Source organism: Oryx dammah, unplaced genomic scaffold, assembly GCF_014754425.2.
Source record: "Oryx dammah isolate SB20612 unplaced genomic scaffold, SCBI_Odam_1.1 HiC_scaffold_11, whole genome shotgun sequence".
NCBI classification, from domain to species: domain Eukaryota; kingdom Metazoa; phylum Chordata; class Mammalia; order Artiodactyla; family Bovidae; genus Oryx; species Oryx dammah.
Window position 1 is genome coordinate 20,422,910 of NW_024070195.1, and position 24,527 is coordinate 20,447,436.

The window sequence follows — 24,527 nt, forward strand, 5'->3', positions numbered from 1 at the left end:
GACCTGGCTCCTAGTATCCTGTACAGGGCACCTGAGACTGAAACAGCCTCCCTCCCACAGGAAGCATTACAGATAGCTATAGACAGATGGATCCATTGCTAATAAACCCGGGTGGGAGGAACATTTAAAAATTCAGTCTTACCCAGTGCAGTCTTGAAGGACCCTTTTGAAATGTAGCATGATTAAGAGGTTACCAGTCATCTTAATACTTAATTTCCAAAATATTGATAATGTGCCTTAAATTCCTGTGTTAGGTCAACCTATGGCCTTCCTACCTCATCTGACTATCCTTGCCGCTCCATTTTCCCACTAGGCAGAAAAGATTGTCTTCAGACCTTCTCCCTGCCACCTGCGTTCTAAATCTTTCACTCCCTGAGGACTTGTATTTGTATCAGTGGAAATACTGGAGTGGGTGAAAACATCCAGGGACAGTTTCATTCTGTGCTTGTTTTCTCAAGATAGATATTAATGGAGCCCACTTCCACTATCAATAACTATCTATAACTTATTTGATTGTACAACGAATTACTTGGACATCCTTATTTAACAATAGTGATGTCCCAGCTTAAGGTTTTAATATTCCTCCTTCCTGTATATGTTTTAGTGTCTGTCACTTACTAGATCCTTCCCATTTATGAAATCTCCAAGCCTTGGATAATCTGGAGTCACTGTCTGCATATCTTTTCATGATTATATGTGGTGGCTCTTCTAGCCCGTGGGATTTTCTAGGCAAGAAGCAATACTGGAGTGAGTTGCCATTTCCTTCTCTAGGGGATCTTCCGGACCCAAGGATCAAATTGGGGTCGCCAGCAAATCCTGCCTTGGCAGGCAGATTGTTTTACACTGAGCCCCTTGAGAAGCCCAAGGGAGGAGGGGACGCCAAAGGATGAGCGAGTTAAATAGCATTCTACGGACACAGTGGTGGTCAGAGAAGCCTGGAGTCCTACGGTCCGAGAGGTAGCAAAGACTAGGACACGACAGCAATGGGACTGTACCCACTATTTCCAGGTCTGTGTAGGTTAAGAGGCAAATTTCCTCAGAAAAGAGTTGTCGGCCTCCTGGGCACCAAAAGTGGAAGTGGTCCGTACGGGGATCGAACCCGCGACCTTGGCGTTATTAGCACCACGCTCTAACCAACTGAGCTAACCGGCCCTGCTTTGCATTGGGGAAAAATATTCTCCCCATAGTTCCCAGAGACCTCTGAACGGGCAAATCTAAACCTGTATTTCTAATCCCGCTACATGAGACTTTATTACTCCTGACTTCATAACCTTCTCACGGTGTTTTGTTGTACCTTTCTTCCTCACCAACATCCTATGATCTCCGTGATGTTTCTCAGTTTGCTTCTTTGGCTCCTATTCCTGGTTTGTGATTCGTCCCAAACAACAAACTCTTGTTCTCCATTATCAATTTGTAAACACTCCTTGAGCCATCTCATCCAGAATGTGCCATAAATGGTAAGACACCAAACAAACAAACAAACAAACAAACAAACAAAAAATGGTAAGACTTGTGGCATCCAAAAAAGAATTGAATAACATCTATAACGGAGACTATGCTACCCCAGAATATGCCACTATGGCATAAAAATTATTTTCAGCAAAGGAACTTGAAGAACAGCTGATGTAAGAATGGGGCTCTGACTTCCCTTTTTCTTCCCCAAAGCAGATAATTATTCCTTGTGAAAGGTGCCTTCCCTTTACTAGGAAAAAGTAAACAGTTCTGTCACCAAAAAATGGGGAGTCCAGGATAAGAGAAATCTGTACAAACAGACCTTGTAAAAATAATCCTTATCTTCCTTTAGTCTCCTCATGTATGTTAGTTGCTATTTCACTACTACTCTTTGTTCAAACTAAACATTTAGGCCTAACTGCTTTTTAGATCATCATTTTCCCGTGAATTAAGTTGAGTTCAGTCGCTCAGTCGTGTCTGACTCTTTGCGACCCCATGAATCACAGCACGCCAGGCCTCCCGGTCCATCACCAACTCCTGGAGTTCACTCAGACTCACGTCCATCGAGTCCGTGATGCCATCCAGCCATCTCATCCTCGATCTTCCCCTTCTCCTCCTGCCCCCAATCCCTCCCAGCATCAGAGTCTTTTCCAATGAGTCAACTCTTCGCATGAGGTGGACAAAGTACTGGAGTTTCAGCTTTAGCATCATTCCTTCCAAAGAAATCCCAGGGTTGATCTCCTTGGATCTCTGCAGTCCAAGGAACTCTCAAGAGTCTTCTCCAACACCACAGTTCAAAAGCATCAATTCTTTGGCACACAGCCTTCTTCACAGTCCAACACTCACATCCATACATGACCACAGGAAACACCATAGCCTTGACTAGACGGACCTTAGTCGACAAAGTAATGTCTCTGCTTTTGAATGTACTACTAGGTTGGTCATAACTTTTCTTCCAAGGAGTAAGCATCTTTTAATTTCATGGCTGCAGTCACCATCTGCAGTGATTTTGGAGCCCCTCAAAGTAAAGTCTGACACTGTTTCTACTGTTTCCCCATCTATTTCCCATGAAGTGATGGGACCGGATGCCATGATCTTCGTTTTCTGAATGTTGAGCTTTAAGCCAACTTTTTCACTCTCCTCTTTCACTTTCATCAAGAGGCTTTTTAGCTCCTCTTCACTTTCTGCCATAAGGGTGGTGTCATCTGCATATCTGAGGTAATTGATATTTCTCCCAGCAATCTTGATTCCAGCTTGTGTTTCTTCCAGTCCAGCGTTTCTCATGATGTACTCTGCATAGAAGTTAAATAAGCAGGGTGACAATATACAGCCTTGATGTCCTCCGTTTCCTATTTGGAACCAGTCTGTTGTTCCATGTCCAGTTCTAACTGTTGCTTCCTGACCTGCATACAGATTTCTCAAGAGGCAGGTCAGGTTGTCTGGTATACCCATCTCTTTCAGAATTTTCCACAGTTGATTGTGATCCACACAGTCAAAGGCTTTGGCATAGTCAATAAAGCAGAAATAGATGTTTTTCTGGAACTCTCTTGCTTTTTCCATGATCCAGCAGATGTTGGCAATTTGACCTCTGGCTCCTCTGCCTTTTCTAAAACCAGCTTGAACATCAGGGACTTCACGGTTCACATATTGCTGAAGCCTGGCTTGGAGAATTTTGAGCATTACTTTACTAGCATGTGAGATGAGTGCAATTGTGTGGTAGTTTGAGCATTCTTTGGCATTGCCTTTCTTTGGAATTGGAATGAAAACTGACCTGTCCAGTCCTGTGGCCACTGCTGAGTTTTCCAAACTTGCTGGCATATTGAGTGCAGCACTTTCACAGCATCATCTTTCAGGATTTGAAATAGCTCAACTGGAATTCCATCACCTCCACTAGCTTTGTTAGTAGTGATGCTTTCTAAGGCCCACTTGACTTCACATTCCAGGATGTCTGGCTCTAGATTAGTGATCACATCATCACGATTATCTCGGTCGTGAAGATCTTTTTTGTACAGTTCTTCCATGTATTCTTGCCACCTCTTCTTAATATCTAAGACTCCCATATACATATAAAAAGATAAATAAAATTTGCATTTTTTTCTGCTATTAATCTGTCTTATATCAACTAAATTTTCAAGCCTCGCTAGAAACCCTAAAAGGGTAGCGGAAAGTTTTGCTCCTCCTACAAAGTTTTCCAATCCCTATAGTGGCCTGAGAGGTCTCTCTACCTGCATTATTCCCAATCTATGATCACTACCTCCTACAGCAGATTTCATTATCCCATTTAGGAAGAGAGATTCCGAGTCTGGAGAGCCTAACTTTTATTCCAGGCCTGATCGTGCCACCAAGAGGAGCAGAGAGCTAGCCTATCTCTCTCTCCCCGCTGCCACCCACTCCCTCCCCCAACTCCCCTCCTGCTCCACCTCCTCCTCCTGCTCTCCTTCTTCCTCTTCTTCTCCTTCCCATTCTTCTTCTTCTCTTTTTGTCAGAAACTGTAAAGAGTCTTAGATCTTACCCTACTTAGGAGATAATAAAATAACCTGTAACTTTTTCACGACTGCTGATAGTAGACACAACACCTAGGTCAGAGAGCAAGAGGCTTTATTATTCACAGCACAGCAGCAACAAGGTTGCATTGGTTCACCTTGCCCACCAAGTCCCACAGGGGCGACCTGGAGAGGCCTAGGTGGATGCTGCATGCACAGTGGGTTTGCATCACAGCCACGGGACAGCTTGGGCGACTGGTGGCTTAAAGTGAGTGTGGCAAGTAAACCTGCTGTTTGTCTGGGAGCAACCACTACCCTATTCTTTAAGGTCCCTCAACCCTGATGAGTAGCATTCTTGACACAGTCTGTAAGAACAGGCAAGAACTCTCAGGGCAGATTGCCTCTTACAGCACTGTGTTCAAAAAACTAACAATATATTCAAGCAGGGACACTGATGGTGAGAAATTTTGTTGTTAGAGCCATTTGCAGGCAAAGTAGCTATGAGGGTGTGAGGAAGAAGGTCATTTGGGAGATGGGCCCAGAAGGAGTAGCAAGTGTTAGGCTGAGGAAAGAGCAGAGAGTGGAGAGGAGGCAGGGGATTCACTATGTTATTGAAGAGTGTCCAGTTCTGCAAAGGATACTAAGTATATGTTGGACTCAGAGACTAAACAAACACAGAGGATGGGATTGAAGGACAAAACAGGCACCACACACTCATGAGGCACATAAAGAACTCAGCATCTATGAGGCATCTCATATTTAAGAAACCTTCAGACTCCCTTGGACTGCAAGGAGATCCAACCAGTCCATTCTGAAGGAGATCAACCCTGGGATTTCTTTGGAAGGAATGATGCTAAAGCTGAAACTCCAGTACTTTGGCCACCTCATGCGAAGAGTTGACTCATTGGAAAAGACTTTGTTGCTGGGAGGGATTGGGGGCAGGAGAAGAAAGGGACGACCGAGGATGGGATGGCTGGATGGCATCACTGACTCGATGAACGCGAGTCTGAGTGAACTCCAGGAGTTGGTGATGGACAGGGAGGCCTGGCGTACTGCGATTCATGGGGTCGCAGAGTCGGACACGACTGAGCGACTGAACTGAACTGAACTGATAAGTCGGCAAACCACTTACCCCAAATCGATGACATGCTGATAAAAACCCATTGGTGAGTGACAACTATAGACCAAGCAAAACTACCCACGTGATCAGACCCAGCTACTTTGGATCTGCTCAGTCCTCTTGTTCAACTTCACACTGATCCTCAGAAGCCCATCATCACACAGGAAGGCTAATGAGGCAGAACAAAAGATGTATGAACACTGTGCTAGAACAAGATTCATCTAGCAGGACCTCCCACCTGTTGGTCTTATCCTGGGGATCGTGTGCAACTCCATCTCTTTCCCTGTGCTTTTTGCAACATTGATTCAAAATCCTAAAACATTTTAATGACCTCTGGGAGAGTTGTGTGGTGCACTTGAAGGTGAAACTGCCACCATAAAATTGCCATTTTGGCATGACTTATTTGAGCTAAAAGCACTTGAAAAACAGGTGCGAAAGGGCACTCCTACCTCTCATTTTTGTCCTACTGCAATGTACCAGAGGAAAAATAGCATTCTTATGACCAGAGATATACTTTAAGCATCTGCATTGGTAAATTAACCCTTTTTCTACCATTAACTACCATAAAAGTTCCTTTACAGTCACTTTCATTAATAATATAGAAATAACACAACAGCTGCCATCTATGGTGTCTGAAAAGAGCCCCAATTTTCCTCTACTCAAAGGACCCATAAACCTTCACTTACCAGTTAGAGGACCATTATTTAGCCACTAGACACCTGTTGGTCCCCAGTTAAGGAATTCCTAGGAAATACAGTAGGAGTTAAGGTAGTAGGGATGAAAAGCCAAAAATATTACTTATGTTTAATTTACTACCTGTATTTTATCAAGCTAACCTACAGAGCAACCAAGTGCAAGCTCTTTCATAGAAAAAGTAGGTGGCCCTGAAAAGGGCCTTTAAATTTGCAACAAGAGCCTTACAAAGCTTAAACTAAACTTAACCACCAAATCCATAGAGAGTGCGGCCCTGACGCTTGAGCGCGTAGACCACGTCCATGGCGGTGACAGTCTTGCGCTTGGCGTGCTCGGTGTAAGTGACTGCGTCCCGGATCACATTCTCCAGAAACACCTTCAGCACTCCACGGGTCTCCTCGTATATGAGGCCGGAGATCCGCTTGACTCCTCCACGGCGGGCCAGGCGGCGGATGGCCGGCTTTGTGATGCCCTGGATGTTGTCGCGCAAGACTTTGCGGTGACGCTTAGCGCCCCCTTTTCCAAGGCCCTTTCCACCCTTGCCGCGTCCAGACATATTACCTAAATGCTCAGCACTAATACTGAATGTGCCTAATGCATGGCCCGCTGCCTATTATGTAGCGATAGTGCGGACCTTTGTGAAAACTGGAAGATAAGAAAGGCGGGAAACTGCACTGAGTCCCCGCCCCTTCTAAAATCTAAAGTGAAACAGGCTAGCGAGATTTACTCGTATTTAGAAAATGGCTCAGAGGTAAAGAATCCGTCTGCAATGCGGGAGACGAGGGTTGGGTCGGTCGGAAAGATCCCCTGGAGAAGAAAATGACAACCCATTCCAGTATTCTTGCCTGGGAAATCCCATAGATAGAGGAGCCTGGCGAGCTACAGTTTATAAAGGGGCAAACAGTTCGACAAGACTGACCACGCCCACACTCCATTAATCTATCTGAATCTTAGTAGCTTTCTTCGTAAAATAGGATATATGCTATTAATAACTGAGTTGTTGTAAACAAAATAGCATCTAGTTCGCGAACAATAAATTCCTAGAATCTGTTATTGAAAGCAAAGTATAACAGCTAACACACATTAAGAGATTTCAAAACTTTCTAATATACTGGTTTACAGTGTGCTTTAATTTATACGAATTGAGCATATACATTTAATCAGTGAAGGAATGCAAAGGAAAAGAATATAAATTGTCAGGGGCTAATAACCCGTTCTTGTATAGAGGTAGTTGGTGCATGGAATTCAAGCAAAGATATCATAAACTCCACTAGTGGGCAAAGAAATTTACACAAGTGCCAGAAATAAAAATGTGATCTTCCTTAGGTTTTTATATTGTTAAATTTTTTTTTTTTTTTTTTTGCTGAGCACATGGGAGAGCTAAGATTTAAATGATGCCCTTAAAATAAACAGAATGTTCAAAATAGCTTTTTTAAAATTTACACTTATGATACACCAAGCTCACTGTCCTAAAGAGTATAGATTAGCTCAGCCAAGTGCTCCATCAGAAAATTTGAGATTATAAATGCCAAATTTCAGAACAATTTATTTTGAGGTAGCAGCACCAACAGCTAAAAAAATCACACACCAGCATAAATGAGCCAAATTTAAATTCAGTGGACATATCATCACTAAAACAGGCAGAAGAAAGGAAAATATTGCTGTTTAAGAAAAAACAAACATATCCAAAAAAGAACATTAATTTGTTAAACAAGCCTTGAAATCCACAGGAATACACAATAGCAACTCCTAAAGAATTCTCACAGCTTTTTTTTACATTGTCAAATAAAATATACATTTTGAAATAACAAAATTCACAAAAAGTTGCTACAATAGTATCTAGAGTTCCTGTAGCCAATTTTCCCCTAACGGTGACATCTTATATAGCTATATCATAATATCAAAGGCAGTAATTGACACTGACAAAGTACTGTTAACTAGCATACAAGCCTTATTCAGCTCTCACAGATTTTCATATTGCCCCCGTGTGTGTGTGTGTGTGTGTGTGTGTGTCTGTGTGTGTATGTATGTGTAGTCTTATGCCATTTTAAAAGATGCATCGGTTCATGTAACTATCACTTCAACACTGACACAAAACTATTCTATTACCAAGGAACACTTCAATGTTACTGTTTCATAGTTACATCCACCCACATCTTCCCTGTCTTGGGGCAATCACTAATCTCTTATTCATCTCAGTATTATCACTTTGAGAATGTTATATAAATGGAATAATACAATACATAACTTTTTAAGATTGGCTTTTTTACTAAACATTACCCATGTAGACAGTTGTATGTATTTATATCAATAGCTTTTCATTTTATTGCTGAGTAGGATGCCATCGTATGGGTGTCTGAGAATTAATATAACCATTGACCAGTTGAAAGATACGAACTTGTTTCTAATTTGTAAATGCAGCTGTTATTAACAGTTTTCTTTCTCCCCAGCCACCCCCACACCATTTGGTTTGCTTTTAGTATCTCCTGCATGCCACCTGAAAATTATAGATTTTTTAAACGGCAGAAATGCTGCTATGATGACTGGGAGGCTAACAGGACTTTCAGTCATCACATAGAAATCACACAGCACTGTCATTATCTCTTGAAAGTTTGTTTCAAGTTTCAAAAACATTGCACTGAGCTATTCCAACTGTTTCTGAAATCTGACTCTGGTTTCTGTAGCTGAGGATTTGCTCCACAACAGTCTGTAATGTTTATTAATTAAACTGTTGGTGTCCAGATCCTTTGGTTCCTGCCAGGGGACTAATATTTTCACTTCTATGCAGAACGATTCACTTAGGGCCTAGAGAGCCTCCAGTGTTGCTTAATCTCCCCAGGCTAGGAGTAAACCCAGCATAAGGCTGAGAGTTCCCATTGTTAATGTCTATAAAACCTGACAGAATCCAGAAATCTTGCATTGCTCCAGGGTTTTTCCTAGGATTCTGCCTTTGTTGGAAGAAAGTTGGGAGCTGTTGTCTCATCGGCTCTTTTCCTGAGGATTAATAAGTGATGACTGCAAACTGCCTTAGTGACTTCATCATGGTTTTCTTGTAGAGTGCAGACACATTCTGCACAATCTGAGTTTTCAGTAACTTGCTACAACAACCTCTAAATTCCTGGAGTGTTGAACATACTTACTAGTCTGGGCCCCAGATTTGGTGAACTTATGCTCTCCCCATCTGCATCATTAACTGCTGGTGATGCTGCTGGAAACTGAATTCTGGAAATCCCACAGAACCAATGTTTTGGATACCAGATCTCTATTTTTAGTACAGAAAAGATGATTACATTTACCAAATGATGTGTTGTTCAGCACAAAAACAAATGGATTAGCAGCAAACTGGTCTCCAGCAGTACTCAGCATGGGTCCTTGAATATCAGTGTGTGTGCATGCCACTTTGCGGCTGCTCAAGGACCAGTGCTTTTTACCATATACTACATCATCCCTGGACTTTCTGTCTCAGTGACAGGAAAATTTCACTTATTTTGCCTAATCTAGTAATTAAATTACTACAAAGTTAGTGAAGGTGGTGGATTTCCAGCTGACCTATTTAAAATTCTAAAAAATGGTGCTGTTAAAGTGCTGCACTCAATATGCCAGCAAATTTGCAAAATTCAGTAGATGATCTACCCCTCTGTGATACAGTTCTTCCAAATGAAGTTGTAGGTGGCTCTGAAAAGAGCCTTTGGGTTTGGTATTACCACTTGGTATCGACAATTTATGCCCTCTCCCCGCGTATGCGGCGGGCGAGCTGGATGTCCTTGGGCATGATCGTGACGCGCTTGGCGTGGATGGCACACAGGTTGGTGTCCTCGAAGAGCCCCACCAGGTAGGCCTCGCACGCCTCCTGCAGCGCCATCACCGCCGAGCTCTGGAAGCGCAGATCGGTCTTGAAGTCTTGCGCGATCTCGCGCACCAGCCGCTGGAACGGCAGCTTGCGGATCAGCAGCTCCGTGGATTTCTGGTAGCGGCGGATCTCACGCAGAGCTACCGTGCCGGGCCGGTAGCGGTGCGGCTTCTTCACGCCGCCGGTGGCCGGCGCGCTCTTGCGAGCAGCTTTGGTAGCGAGCTGCTTGCGCGGCGCCTTACCGCCGGTGGACTTGCGGGCAGTCTGCTTAGTACGAGCCATCACGATGGATTGGATAGACTGTTGCAACTAAAGCCTGGCTCTTCTTGCTCTTATTTATAATGGCGAAGTCATCCTGATTGGTCCGAATCTTCAAATTTCGCGCGGTGAAAGCAGCAACTGGATACGCCTTGTGATTGGCTACCAGTTCTCACTTTCGAAAACCTTGATCTTTTGATGTCCTGTATTTTCTCTGTAAATTGTCCATCTATTCGCCCTGTATTTTATGTTTACCTTAATTGGTGTTAATCCCTTTGTTCGAGATTGTTTGGGAAGAGACAAGAAAGAAAGTTCCACCGATCCGAGCCCTTTCAAAAACTCCGTTTCTGAATGTTATTGATCGAGTCCAGCTTCATCATTTATCAGAGGTTATAATTTTGAATAAATGTTTTATTTTTGCAATGCAAGTATCATATTACAGAATTTCCAACCCTTCAACAAACATTGCCATCACTTCCAGACACTCTGTTCCTAGGAAACATGAAAATACTACCGCTGTTGAAATGTGACGCTGCTGCTGCTGCTAAGTCGCTTCAGTCGTGTCCGACTCTGTGCGACCCTATAGACGGCTGCCCACCAGGCTCCCCCGTCCCTGGGATTCTCCAGGCAAGAACACTCGAGTGGGTTACCATTGCCTCCTCCGACGATGCTGAATCTTTGTAAATCTTAAATGTCTGATCAAGCCAAACTGTAAATGCCAATGGCTTAATTTTTAAAACATTTCAGTATTTAGCAAAATTTTATGTTCTCTTTCCTACAATTACTAACTCGGTAACTTAATTTTGGCCGAAAACTAGAATCATAAATTTATATTGGGCTTTTGTCTCTTTAGGTCCACATCGAGGAAGAAACAAGGCTCACAAGAAGATATTTATGTACAAAACATTAATCCTTTGCGCTGTTTTGAAAACGGAAACTTTTTTTTTTCTTATCTGGTGGCTGGGGATATCCAGGGTTCGTTCCAGTTCAACAGCCAATCAAGAAATAGAATCTAAATCGCCTTATTTGCATACAACGTTACTACTGGCTGAATTGATCCAATCAGCGATTTCGATAGATTAAGCATGTATTTGCATAGAAGCCCTACAAAAATAGGCCGGCACGATAAGCAGCCTTATTTCGGGTTTTTCTGTCGGTTTGTTTTGTCTGACGTTCTTCCGTTATGCCTGAACCGGCTAAATCTGCTCCTGCTCCCAAGAAGGGGTCTAAGAAGGCGGTGACCAAGGCGCAGAAAAAAGATGGCAAGAAGCGCAAGCGCAGCCGCAAGGAGAGCTACTCCGTGTACGTGTACAAAGTGCTGAAGCAGGTCCACCCGGACACTGGAATCTCCTCCAAGGCGATGGGCATCATGAACTCCTTCGTGAACGATATATTTGAGCGCATCGCAGGCGAGGCATCGCGCCTGGCGCATTATAACAAGCGCTCGACCATCACATCCAGGGAGATCCAGACGGCCGTGCGCCTTCTGTTGCCTGGGGAGCTGGCCAAGCACGCCGTATCCGAGGGCACCAAGGCTGTCACCAAATACACCAGCTCTAAGTAGATGTTTCCAGGAGCTGTCAAACCCAAAGGCTCTTTTCAGAGCCACTCACATTTTCCCAAAGGGCTCTAATACTGGATATTGTTTTAACCTCTAGGAGAAAAAGTAATGCTGAACTTCAAAGTTGGCTATGTTAATGAGTTTATGATTTTAATTTTTCAGAATTTTTAGTAATTCTCATAACTAGGTAACTTGATCAGCTTAGAAGAAATGGGCTATCTCAATACAGAAAGGCAGACCATTTCTAATACTAAACTATAACCCTCCGGAGATTGAGGCACAACAGCTACTAACCTCTTTGCCCTGAGCTATTAGCAGTTTTATTTGCCTGTTTCCCTTGTAGCTAGATGTGGCCTCTGGTTGAATTCCTAACAACGGGACAAAAGTAAACTTTCTGGCATTTGTGGGTCTGGGATGATAGCCTCCCAGAAAGACTTTACATGTTCTTTCTCTTCCCAGGGTAAAAGTGTTTTAGAAACAGAACAGGGCCAAACTAATGCTAACCCCAATGTTACCAGACCAAGACTTAAGTACAACTTTGGCTTCTCTAGAAATAGAATCTTTACTGTTCAACCAGAAATTGGCTCGTCACCAGTTAGATAATCAGACTAACAGACCCCTGTCATCCCCTAAAGCAGCAGTCTCCACCCTTTTTGGCGCCAGGTATCGATTTCATGAAAGACAATGTTTCCCCATACTGGGTGGGGGGATGGTTTGGGGATAATTCAAGCCCATTGCTTTTTTTTTTTTTGGAAGCGGGAAGGGGGTGCTGTGTGCTCAACTTTTTTAATTGCTCTTTTTTTCTTTTTTAAAAATTATTTTAATTGGAGGCTAATTACTTTACAATATTGTAGTGGTTTTTGCCATGCATTGACGTGAATCAGCCATGGGTATACATGTGTCCCCCTTCCCGAAACCCACTCCCACCTCCTCCATATCCCAGCCCTCAGGGTCCTCCTAGTCTACCGGCCCTGAGCACCCTGTCTCATGCATCAAACCTTGACTGGCCATCTATTTCATATATGGTAATATACATGTTTCAGTGCTATTCTCTCAAATCATCCCACCCTCGCCTTCTCCCACAGAGTCCAAAAGTGTTTGTGTCTCGTTTGCTGTCTGGCATGTAGGGTCATCGTTACCATCTTTCTAAATTCCATATATATGCGCTAATATACTGTATTGGTGTTTTTCTTTCTGACTTGCTTCACTCTGTATAATAGGCTCCAGTTTCATCCACCTCATTAGAACTGATTCAAATGCATTCTTGTTAATGGCTGAGTTTCCATTGTGTATCTGTAGCACAGCTTTCTTATCCATTCCTCTGCCGATGGACATCTAGGTAGCTTCCATGTCCTAGCTCTTGAAAACAGTTCAAGCACATTACATTTAGTGTGCACTTCATTTCCATTATTATTACATTAGTTCCACCTCAGATCAGGCATTAGACCCTGGAGGTTGGGGTCCACTACACTAAAGAATGGCATCCTTGCAATAATCAACCCACTTTTCTTCCTAGTATAATTTCCCTGTTCCTGCTCCTTTCTGCCTAGAAAAACCTTTCATTTCATATAGCTCCTCAGAGCTCTTTTCTGTCTGCTAGACTGGCAGTTGCCGGATCCATGAATCACTGAATAAAGCCAATAACATTTCTAACATGTAGTCCGTGGAATTCTTTTTTTAACATGTGAAAGCAATGTGTTAAGATAATTGAGATACAAAGATAAAAGGACACGGGGGTGGGGGCATCATCCCTGGTGGGCCAATGGTTAAGGCTCCATTGATTCCACTACAGGGGTCACAGGTTCTATCCCTGGTCAAGAAGTTAAAAATCCCATGGCCAGGGGAAAAAAAAAAAAAAAAGGCACATGGGCTCCAGAATCACTGCTTGGAAAAAAAGAGTTGCCTGCTAATCTAGAATACCCTTTTGGATCTCACAAAAGCAGAGAATAAACTTGCAATAAGCCATTATGGTTATCAGTTAAATACACCAAAAGTTGAGAATTATGTTTTATTCAGCAGGTATACCAAGGACTGAAACCCATGAGACAGCCTTTAAGAAAGCTCTAAGGGACTATTCTGAAGAGGTAAGGGAGAACCAAGATATATAGGAGTTGGGGGTGGGAAGAGGGAAGGAGGTACTTGAAACATCAAAAAATTACTGTTAAAGAAAACAGACATTTCAAGCTAGTGAATTTTTCATATTTTTCTATGTCTGAGAAGATCCAAGAGTCTGGGCTCATTGAAATCATTCCTTTGATGTGTAACTTAACTACCTAGGGCCAGTATCCTATTTTTCTTCATCCTGAATCCACTCAGGGTACACAGTTGTGGGGATGGGGTGGCAGTTTCAGAGGCTTAAGTCTAGATGGCTGCCAGATCCTTTGTTTACTACAGCAAGTGATATTCTTCATCCACAAAGTTTGGAAATTTACCTTAATATACCCTCCATCCACCATGATAATCTCTGTTTTCTAAAACGAAGTTCAGTCACTTGTTGCTGGATCTCAAACCTTGTAGAACCAGATGGCTAGCAACATTCTTTAGTTGGCAAAGGACAGAGAAAATTTTATTCCAAGACAATTTCATAGTTATTTGGCAAAACCTGAACAACACCAGTGTCCTATCCTTCCTTGAACACTACTTCTAAAAAATGAGAGTAATTAACAGCCTATATACCCTAATGAAAGTCTCTGCATTTGAACTGCAGTCTCTCCCAATAGGAAGGGTTCAGAATAGATACATGATATCTTGGTTCAATGCCAAGATTCAGTTACAGCTTAGATCAGCACTTGATAACATGCATCATTTTTATCATAAATAAAATTTAATTTTGTTTTCTTTCAAAAAATCATGGGTTTGGCCATCAAATCACCACCATTTTGAAGGTTTTCATATGGAATTCTATTAGCCATGAGCCAAAAGATGAACAGTTTTATTTATATTTGGAGACTCATTAGTAATTATCCAATATAATCTTAGAAAATGTACTTTTACAGTGTATATAGCCTTTTTAGAAATATTACATTTGAATTCTCTTTTTTCTGAAAAGTAAAACGATGGTAGTGATTATTTGGAACCTCAAAATATCTTACTTTTGGGACTTCCCTGGTGGTCTAGTGGCTAAGACTCCATGCTCCCAATGCAGGGGGCTCAGGTTCCATCTCTGGTTGAGGAACTAGATACCTCTGCTGATAATAAAAATCTCTCATGCTGAAACTTAAAAAAATAAAAAAAAAAACACCACCCATGTGCTGCAACTAAGATCCATTTTGGTTAAATACCCTTTTAAAATCTTACTTTTCATTTTAAATAACTTGTCACAGAATTAATACTCTCCCTAATGACTAGTATTCTTGAACTGGCTGGCAGTCATCTCCCTGGGGTTAGTACTCATCTATTTCTGCTCTGGCCTCAGTTTATTTTTTGTGTTGGGGCCAGTGCGAGGAAAGCAGGAGAGACTCCATCTTGAAGCCTGTCATCTGTCTTACAGACTGGATATGACCTGGGCCTGAACCCTGCCCAAGAGTGAGGAGGCCACTGCTAGTGAAAGCCAGGTCTTCTGGAGACTTCCCTCCCTACAGATGACAAATGGAGATTGTAGTTGGGGTCAGGTTGCCCCTGTTAAATTAACCATGCAGACATGCTTCCTGATGTATAATCATTGTTCCCCCTCTTTAACCTTAATTGTCTGTTCTCCTAGCACCTCCTTGTAAAACTCAATCATATACAACAAAGAGGTTGCTAACATGGAACCAGTCACAGAGTAGGGGGTATAGAACTGGACCTCTCAGAAACATCAAGGTCCTCTTTGGGAACTGATTCCTCTTGGACCCGCTGGCATAATAAACTGTACTCCAATGTCTTGAGTGTCCTCCGAAGTGTGTTTTGTGACTCCAGATTCCACAACATCTGAATTGAATGTATTCAGGAAACTGGAGTAAGACTTTTGGCGGGGGGGGAGGGGGGAATGTGTAAACTCATTGATGAACTATGCAGAAACTCCAGCTTGTGAAAGAAGAGAAAGTTGGTTCTGTCTAGTTGGCTATTGGACCTGTGGCCATCATTCCAAGTAATGCTTCCAACATGGGACCTTCGCAGTCATTGTTTCCTTTGTGAGGAATGATCTTTCTACAGAAGTATGAAGATCCCACTCCCTTCCAGATTTCATGCCACTGGCTTTCATGTCTCATCTCAGTTATGAAGTCTTCCCCACTTACCCTATTTAAAATGGTAACTGTCCACTACCCATCTCCCACTCTATGACAGTCCCTAATCCCCTTGGACTCTTTATGTTTTCTTAATCCTCTTGACCTGCCAAAATACTGTGTTTATCTTTGTTCATTTTCTGTCGGTGAGCTCCACACAGAAGGATCTCTGCCATGTTATGCACTGTTCTTTCCAGCACCTAGAACATTGTTGAGCACACAGTAATCACTCAAAAAGGTTTTGATAAATGGATGGATGAGGTAAAAGGAAAAAATGCATGCCTTCCATTCTCTAGCCCCAGAGATAAAATCCATGACAGATTTAACAAAATGAACCACTAATAGAAGATATTCCCCCTCACTATGATTCTGTTTCTTCATCATAGTATTTGCGGTAACATGGCCCCCCCAACACACAGAGTTATTGTGAGGATTAAATTAAATAATCCATGCAGAAACTCAGTTAGACTTTGACTTTATAAAGTCACGAATCCTTTACCAGCTGGACAGCTCCAAAGGCCATTATTGTTAGCATCGCCTTTTGGCAACTGACATAACAATCAAGAATGCTATATGGAGCACAGCTTGTGTTCAGCCAGATCTGCTACTGACTAAAGGACCCAATGAAATAAAGCTGGAGAGCTCACCATTTTCCCTTACACAGAAACTCTTTGCCTGGTTCTGAAAGACATTTGAATTCACAACCCAAATAAATCAAGTTTGGTACCTGAGAGCAAACAATTTGCTTGTGGTTATAAAACTAGTAAATTGAAGTATTATGCTATGAATCAACTTTAACTCCAAAGGTTTATATTTTATGAATAATTTTCTCTTTTTTCCCTAACTATAAATCACCCAGATCAGCCTCTATTTGCAAGGTCTGAATAGCACAAAATGAAGAAAACTGGGCTTTGATTTTTGTGCTGGAGCACAATTGAGCCAACTAAGAACCACTCCAGTATTCTTGCCTGGAGAATCTCTTAGACAGAGGAGCCTGGCATGCCACAGTCCATGGGATCGCAAAAGAGCTAAACAGGACTGAGCACACAGGCAGTAAGAATAAAGCAGAACCTGGTTAAATGAGAGAAAAGGACACAAAAACTCCTGTGCTCAACTTCTCTCAAGTTCTTCCATATCACTCAGAGCAAATGCTAAATTCTTTACAGTGGTATACAAGCCCCTACAGCATCATGCTTCTTTTCATTTCTCTGCTTTTTAATCTCCTCCTACAATGCCCAGCCCTTTCCACATAGCCACCCTAGCTCTTCAGCATTTCTTCCTCCTTTTTCCCCAGCTTGCCTCTTCACCTTTCAATGCTTTGCTGGGATAACTAGCTTCTTAGTGCCATCTTCATTGGTTACCTAATCTAAATTTCAAGTCTCCATAAGAATCCATATTCTTGCTTTATTGCACTCATTTATTACATATGATATTTGTTTATCTGATTTATTGTTTATCCCAGAGTTAAATATAAATTCCATGAGAGCAAATAATTATGTCTGTTTGGGTCTCATCTGAGTGTATTTCCAATGCATAGAACAGCGTCTGGTACTGTTATAAACTCTTATCAATCTTAGATGTTGTTTGTTGAGAGTTATCATGACATCATAATTAGGTTTTAAAATGGTAGATGTATATTAAAATGCTACCAGAGGAAATGATATAATTTCCTCAACAGTCATCAAGGCAACAATCAAGGTAGAAGAGGTATAGATAAAACATATTTGCCCAGTGTTGGTGATGTTGAGGATGGGTAAACTTTTATCTAGTGGAGGTGATGGAATTCGAAAGATGATGCTGTGAAAGTGCTGCACTCAATATGCCAGCAAATTCGGAAAACTCAGCAGTGGCCACAGGACTGGAAAAGGTCAGTTTTCATTCCAATTCCAAAGAAAGGCAATGCCAAAGAATGCTCAAACTACCACACAATTGCACTCATCTCACATGCTAGTAAAGTAATGCTCAAAATTCTCCAAGCCAGGCTTCAGCAATACATGAACCATGAACTTCCTGATGTTCAAGCTGGTTTTAGAAAAGGCAGAGGAACCAGAGATCAAATTGCCAACATCTGCTGGATCATGGAAAAAGCAAGAGTTCCAGAAAAACATCTATTTCTGCTTTATTGACTATGCCAAAGCCTTTGACTGTGTGGATCACAATCAACTGTGGAAAATTCTGAAAGAGATGGGTATACCAGACAACCTGACCTGCCTCTTGAGAAATCTGTATGCAGGTCAGGAAGCAACAGTTAGAACTGGACATGGCACAACAGACTGGTTCCAAATAGGAAAAGGAGGACGTCAAGGCTGTATATTGTCACCCTGCTTATTTAACTTCTATGCAGAGTACATCATGAGAAATGCTGGGCTGGAAGAAACACAAGCTGGAATCAAGATTGCTGGGAGAAATATCAATTACCTCAGATATGCAGATGACACCACCCTTATGGCAGAAAGTGAAGAGGAGCTAAAAAGCCTCTTGATGAAAGTGAAAGAGGAGAGTGAAAAAGTTGGCTTAAAGCTCAACATTCAGAAAACGAAGATCATGGCATCCGGTCTCATCACTTCATGGGAAATAGATGGGGAAACAGTAGAAACAGTGTCAGACTTTACTTTGAGGGGCTCCAAAATCACTGCAGATGGTGACTGCAGCCATGAAATTAAAAGACACTTACTCCTTGGAAGAAAAGTTGTGACCAACCTAGATAGTATATTCAAAAGCAGAGACATTACTTTGATGACTAAGGTCCGTCTAGTCAAGGCTATGGTTTTTCCAGTAGTCATGTATGGATGTGAGAGTTGGACTGTGAAGAAGGCTGAGTGCCGAAGAATTGATGCTTTTGAACTGTGGTGTTGGAGAAGAGTCTTGAGAGTCCCTTGGACTGCAAGGAGACCCAACCAGTCCATTCTGAAGGAGATCAACCCTGGGATTTCTTTGGAAGGAATGATGCTAAAGCTGAAACTCCAGTACTTTGTCCACCTCATGCGAAGAGTTGACTCATTGGAAAAGACACTGATGCTGGGAGGGATTGGGGGCAGGAGGAGAAGGGGACAGTCGAGGATGAGATGGCTGGATGGCATCACTAACTCGATGGACGTGAATCTGAGTGAACTCCGGGAGTTGGTGATGGACAGGCCTGGCGTGCTGCGATTCATGGTGTTGCAAAGAGTCGGACACAACTGAGTGACTGAACTGAACTGATACTTCCATATAATCTCAAGTGTCACGTAATTAAAAAAAAAAAAAATTGAGAATGAAATTATATGGGCGATGGGGGATAAATTGATAAATAAATTTTTTAAATACTATGGAGAAGTCTTTAAAAGACCATCCGAAAGCCCAAATAGGACATTGTGCTGATATGTACAGGAAAGAACCAATGTGAAGACAGAGTCAGACACAACTGAGCAACTAAGCACAGCACACTCCACAGATCTAGGATAATACTCCTTGAAATATCCCTGAAAACCTGGTAATGTCAACTGCTGAAAGCAGCTCCATTTCTCAATATGCTGTTGGCTGTGAAAGTTGCTTGGTCGTGTCCGACTCTGCAACCCCAGGGACTACATACAGTCCACGGAATTCTCCAGGCCAGAATACTGGAGTGGGGAGCTTTTCTCTACTCCAGGGGATCTTCCCAACCCAGGGATAGAACCCAGGTCTCCCACAATGTGGGCAGATTCTTTACCAGCTGAGCCACAGGGAAGCCCATTTCTCAATATAGACTCAGGTGTTATGTGCAATTGCTTGAGAGAAATTTCAATTTATATAAATTAATGTAGTTTGCAAATGCTTACTCCTGGTAAGAATCCACAGTATGCTTTTCTTGAAGAAACCAAAAATGCCATCCCTCACCCTACTCCAGGCTAATTTATTTTTTTAAACATGACTGACAAATGAACTTCTGAAACTAGCATTCATAAATCACCTTCAGTGAACTTCTACAGTGTAGACTGTGACTCAGTAGACCTGAGAGGGGTCCGAAAACCTGCCATTTCGAGCAAATTTCCAACTGATGCTCATGCTGCTGGTCGCAGACACTTTATGAGTGGTGAAATTGTAGAAGTCAGCATGGCTCTGGCCTTGAGTACTGGCACCAATAAGCTTATCAGAAATACTGATTGGGTGATCTTTTATATAAGTCTCTGTCAACAAAACAGTGCCCTGACTGCTCTGTGTAAACGACCTTTTATAGGGAAGCCAAAACTGTCTCACTTTGAACCTGGCTGTGATTGGAACTGAGCAAATTGAGGTTTCAGAAACAGGCAGCAAAAACAAATGCTCTAGTTTCTCAATTGTTAATGCCCAAATATGTGAATATAGCTCTAAAAACGATAAACATCAAACCCACCATCACCTCCACCCAAATTCAGCCTTTTGTTTTCTATGTCCTCAAGTAACCCAACCTGACACTAACACCACGCGAATTATTGCCCTTCCCAAACTACATAACACGACTTATTAAGTTTAATAATCCCCCAGTTCACTTGCATAAGGTACTCATATTCTACTTCCCCAGAGAACAACCTACTACGTTCGAGTAACTTTTGCACACTACCGATCGACAGTATATAAAGCCAACCAACGGGACCACTGAAGGTTAAACCCAGTAGATCTTTTTGTATGTTCATAAGGTACCCCATAAAAATAACCTGACCATCTAAAAAAGTCCAACTTTAAATCTGCTTGCATCCCGAACCAAAACACTCAAGATGCTCAATTTTAAATGACAGCTGTTTTAAAGAAATTGTGGGTGGCTCTTAGAAGAGCCTTTTTCGTTGGGAGTGAGGCAGTTGTGGAAGCTTTACGCCCTCTCCCCGCGAATGCGGCGGGCAAGCTGGATGTCCTTGGGCATGATGGTAACGCGTTTGGCGTGGATGGCACACAGGTTGGTGTCCTCGAAGAGCCCCACCAGGTAGGCCTCGCACGCCTCCTGCAGCGCCATCACCGCCGAGCTCTGGAAGCGCAGATCGGTCTTGAAGTCTTGCGCGATCTCGCGCACCAGCCGCTGGAACGGCAGCTTGCGGATCAGCAGCTCCGTGGACTTCTGGTAGCGGCGGATCTCGCGCAGGGCCACCGTGCCGGGCCGGTAGCGGTGCGGCTTCTTCACGCCGCCGGTGGCCGGCGCGCTCTTGCGGGCCGCCTTGGTGGCCAGCTGCTTGCGCGGTGCTTTGCCACCGGTGGACTTGCGGGCTGTCTGCTTCGTACGAGCCATGGCGATAGAAAAGGATAAAGACTAGATATCGAGAAAGACATTCCGTTTATATATACTCAGAAACAGTCTGATTGGTCTTACTCTAGTTCAAAACTCCCGCGGAACAAATCCATTGGCTGAAGAGTCACTGAAGTGATTGGTCAATTTCTAAAGATTCTGATTGGATGAGTTAGTTCACTTTTCAATCCTTCTTTTTGTTGAAGTCTGCTATCCAAAGGAGCTAATAACCTAGTTCTAAATTCAGGGCTTCTCAAACTGTAAATAAGGAACCCCCTGGACATCATGAAAGATGCCTGTTCTGATTCAGATCTATGTAATGGGGCTGAAATTTCGAGGATCAAGCTTTAGAAACAAGTTTACTTGTATTCTTTTTTTTCTCAATGGTTAATTTTTCTGTTCTGAATTTAGATTGCCTTGGACAGTCACTTCCTAGCTCCACTAGGAAATCACAGGGAAAGCGACAGGCCAGAAGTGAGCGGCAAAAAATGCGAAGAAAAAAATCGTTGACTTTCCCGTGGTGGCCAAATGGGATTTATACTTCAGTTTGCTATAGCAGAACCTAGTAGTCTCCATTTTAGACTCTATTCTTTGAGCCCACTCTGACAGATGGTTTTCTTTCTTGCTTAACCGCACTTTGAAAATGATTACTTTATGGTTAGAATTAACTATACACTTGGTGTTTACTTCTCCTAAAAAACACCCTTCTGTGAGCATATTTCACTCCAGAAAGTCTCGGTACAATAAGCTCAAGGACCACCAGAGACAACCACCCGGGCCTAACTTAACCAGCGTAGCTAAATTTGAAATTTCCCTGTGAAAAAGAGCACAAACTTGCATCCTTACCGACGGCCCTTTTTCCCACTCCTGGACTGTAGTTTTCCAGTAGTCATGTATGGACGTGAGAGTTGGACGATAAAGAAAGCTGAGCGCCGAAGCATTGATGCTTTTGAACTGTGGTGTTGGAGAAGACTCTTGAAAGTCCTTTGGACTGCAAAGAGATCCAACCAGTCCATCCTAAAGGAGATCAGTCCTGAGTGTTCATTGGAAGGACTGGTACTGAAGCTGAAACTCCAATACTTTGGCCACCTGATGCGAAGAGCTGACTCACTTGAAAAGACCCTGATGCTGGGAAAGACTGAGGGCAGAAGCAGAAAGACGACAGAGGATGAGATGGTTGGATGACATCACCGACATGAGTTTGGGTAGGCTCCGGGAGTTGGTGATGGACAGGGAGGCCTGGCATGCTGCAGTTCATGGGGTCGCAGTCAGACACGACTGAGCGACTGAACTGAACTGAGATTGTGTAAAATTCCTTCCTACTCTTTTTCAAGGGAGGGCAGAGTCAAAGCAATAAAAACTACGATTTTCTACTACACCCTGTCTCCAGGTTTCTATTTGGCACCAGTGAACAGAAATTGATTTATTTGAAAAGCCCGCACTGATCCCAGCGGTCCTTTCGTTTTGCTGTTTCAAAAGACGTAGCCTGACATTCCAGTCTACCACCACTACCCGTATTTTTTGGCACAGTAGAAACCTTTTCTCTAGAGAAAACAGCCACTCCAGCTTTTGTAAACCTTACCCCCTTACTGTTGAAACTACCCATTTTCCTGTGATTCATTTCCCTTAATCACATTTGGAGCAGTCCCGTCAAGGAGAAAGGATAACTTCGGATGAACATGCTGTAGTATCTATGCAGTAGCTTTAATGTAACTATTATAAAGCAAGAGGAAGTACTGTTGTTTACGAGCTCTTTTAAATGTGAGAATGTGGATGGCTCTTAAAAGAGCCTTTGGGTAAAAGGTTGTAGCGACACAGATCTAGGTAGATTCACTTGCCCTTGGCCTTGTGGTGGCTCTCAGTCTTCTTGGGCAGCAACACCGCCTGGATGTTTGGGAGCACGCCACCCTGAGCGATGGTGACTTTGCCCAGTAGCTTGTTGAGCTCCTCGTCGTTACGGATTGCCAGCTGCAGGTGACGCGGGATGATGCGGGTCTTCTTATTATCCCGGGCCGCGTTGCCCGCCAGTTCCAGGATCTCGGCTGTCAGATACTCCAGCACCGCTGCCAGGTACACCGGGGCCCCGGCACCGACCCGCTCGGCGTAGTTGCCTTTGCGGAGCAGCCGGTGCACTCGGCCCACGGGGAACTGGAGTCCGGCCCGCGAAGAGCGGGTCTTCGCCTTAGCGCGTGCTTTGCCGCCCTGTTTTCCACGGCCAGACATAATGAGACACCAGAAACAGGCTGAGACTCAAAGAAATGGATTCTCAAGGCACAAGAAGCTAGGTAATTATACTCTCCGGCGGTTTGGTAAAACAGCCTATGCGATTGGCCAAACACAAATTCAAGCCAATCAAAAGCCAGATCTGAAACAACACCTGCTAATTTGCATAGGGGGTTTGTAGAGAAAAGGTCAAATTATGTAACCGTGAGCTAAGGGAAGAGCCAATAAGAGCTTGAAATAAAGAGCCTATCAGAGGTTAGGATGTGATGAAAAGACCAATCATAAATTGTAATTCTGCCATCCCACATTTGCATACAGGCCAAACAAATACTAAGATCTTTGGCTTGTGGGCGTATTTTGTGTTCGCCTCCTGGTCCTGTTTGACTTTTGCTATGCCTGAGCCAGCCAAGTCCGCTCCTGCCCCTAAGAAGGGCTCTAAGAAGGCTGTGACCAAGGCGCAGAAGAAGGACGGCAAGAAGCGCAAGCGTAGCCGCAAAGAGAGCTACTCCGTGTACGTGTATAAGGTGCTGAAGCAGGTCCACCCGGACACCGGCATCTCGTCCAAGGCCATGGGCATCATGAACTCCTTTGTCAACGACATCTTCGAGCGCATCGCTGGCGAGGCGTCGCGCCTGGCGCATTACAACAAGCGGTCAACTATCACATCCAGGGAGATCCAGACAGCGGTGCGCCTGCTGCTACCGGGGGAGCTGGCCAAGCACGCGGTGTCTGAGGGTACCAAGGCCGTCACCAAGTACACCAGCTCCAAGTAAATTTCATCATTTAATACAAGGCAAATAACTCAAGGCTCTTTTAAGAGCCACCCACTTTGTCTCAAAGGATCTGTAACTTTCTAGACTGTATTAAAGTGGCTCGGTCAAGCAGTGAGAAAGATTATATACAACCATCAGGGTTAAGGTTTCTGACCATTGTGTGAGGAAAAATGTCTATGCCCCAACCACTAATGCCAAAGAAGCTAATTTTGAGCAGCGTAAGCCTGACCGCAAAAGTTTAGTTTGCTACATATTAGCCACGTGTCTTTGCAAACATCTCTTAAAAGGTAGGATGCCAGTTATTCTAAGCTGGCCATTTTTAAGAAGCAGGAAAATTTCTTAATACTTAGAAAAGTGGGTGTTTCCTAAGGACATTTACATTTATAAAGTAAATAGTCCAATTGTAAACGTGGTTTCCTTGCTTTACTGGGAAGAAAATGTCCAAATAGAATCTGCTTTTTATGGAAAAGGACACTACTTAAATCTGCATAATAATATCCTGGTTACCTCTGAAAACAGACTACCTACTCCCATCATGTTTTTTTTTTTTTAATCTGAAGATGGTATTTTAAGGTAGTGGCTCAGGCATTTTGTAGTCTTCTCAGTGTACAGAGGAGGTAATACAAATTAGGTGTTCCGGTTTGTCTTTCCCTGTTAATATATCTTGTATCAATTAGACCAAACAAAGAATATGGAA

The 24,527-nt window shown here is 43.1% G+C and overlaps 5 protein-coding genes and 1 non-coding gene across 6 annotated transcripts; 2 read left to right on the forward strand and 4 right to left on the reverse strand.

The window, feature by feature from the left end:
* Positions 1 to 1,078: 1,078 nt before the first annotated feature.
* TRNAI-AAU lies at positions 1,079 to 1,152 on the reverse strand. Its single transcript has one exon. It is a non-coding gene; the product is annotated as a tRNA-Ile (tRNA).
* Positions 1,153 to 5,992: 4,840 nt separating this feature from the next.
* On the reverse strand, positions 5,993 to 6,304 carry LOC120870263 (histone H4). Its single transcript, XM_040249887.1, has one exon. It carries the CDS (start codon positions 6,302 to 6,304, stop codon positions 5,993 to 5,995), a length of 312 nt encoding a protein of 103 aa, XP_040105821.1.
* Positions 6,305 to 9,469: 3,165 nt separating this feature from the next.
* LOC120870264 lies at positions 9,470 to 20,840 on the reverse strand. Its single transcript, XM_040249889.1, has 3 exons — positions 20,431 to 20,840; positions 11,163 to 11,433; positions 9,470 to 9,898 (listed from the first exon to the last, which is right to left on the reverse strand). Exons 1-3 carry the CDS (start codon positions 20,835 to 20,837, stop codon positions 9,470 to 9,472), a joined length of 1,107 nt encoding a protein of 368 aa, XP_040105823.1. The 5' UTR covers positions 20,838 to 20,840.
* On the forward strand, positions 11,015 to 11,468 carry LOC120870444 (histone H2B type 1-C/E/F/G/I). Its single transcript, XM_040250108.1, has one exon. The coding sequence runs from the start codon at positions 11,040 to 11,042 to the stop codon at positions 11,418 to 11,420; it is 381 nt and encodes a 126-aa protein (XP_040106042.1). The 5' UTR covers positions 11,015 to 11,039; the 3' UTR covers positions 11,421 to 11,468.
* Positions 20,841 to 22,525: 1,685 nt separating the features above from the next.
* On the reverse strand, positions 22,526 to 23,092 carry LOC120870427 (histone H2A type 1). The gene has a single exon (XM_040250092.1). The coding sequence runs from the start codon at positions 23,055 to 23,057 to the stop codon at positions 22,665 to 22,667; it is 393 nt and encodes a 130-aa protein (XP_040106026.1). The 5' UTR covers positions 23,058 to 23,092; the 3' UTR covers positions 22,526 to 22,664.
* Positions 23,093 to 23,325: 233 nt separating this feature from the next.
* Positions 23,326 to 23,884, forward strand: LOC120870447 (histone H2B type 1-C/E/F/G/I). The gene has a single exon (XM_040250110.1). The coding sequence runs from the start codon at positions 23,450 to 23,452 to the stop codon at positions 23,828 to 23,830; it is 381 nt and encodes a 126-aa protein (XP_040106044.1). The 5' UTR covers positions 23,326 to 23,449; the 3' UTR covers positions 23,831 to 23,884.
* Positions 23,885 to 24,527: the final 643 nt, after the last annotated feature.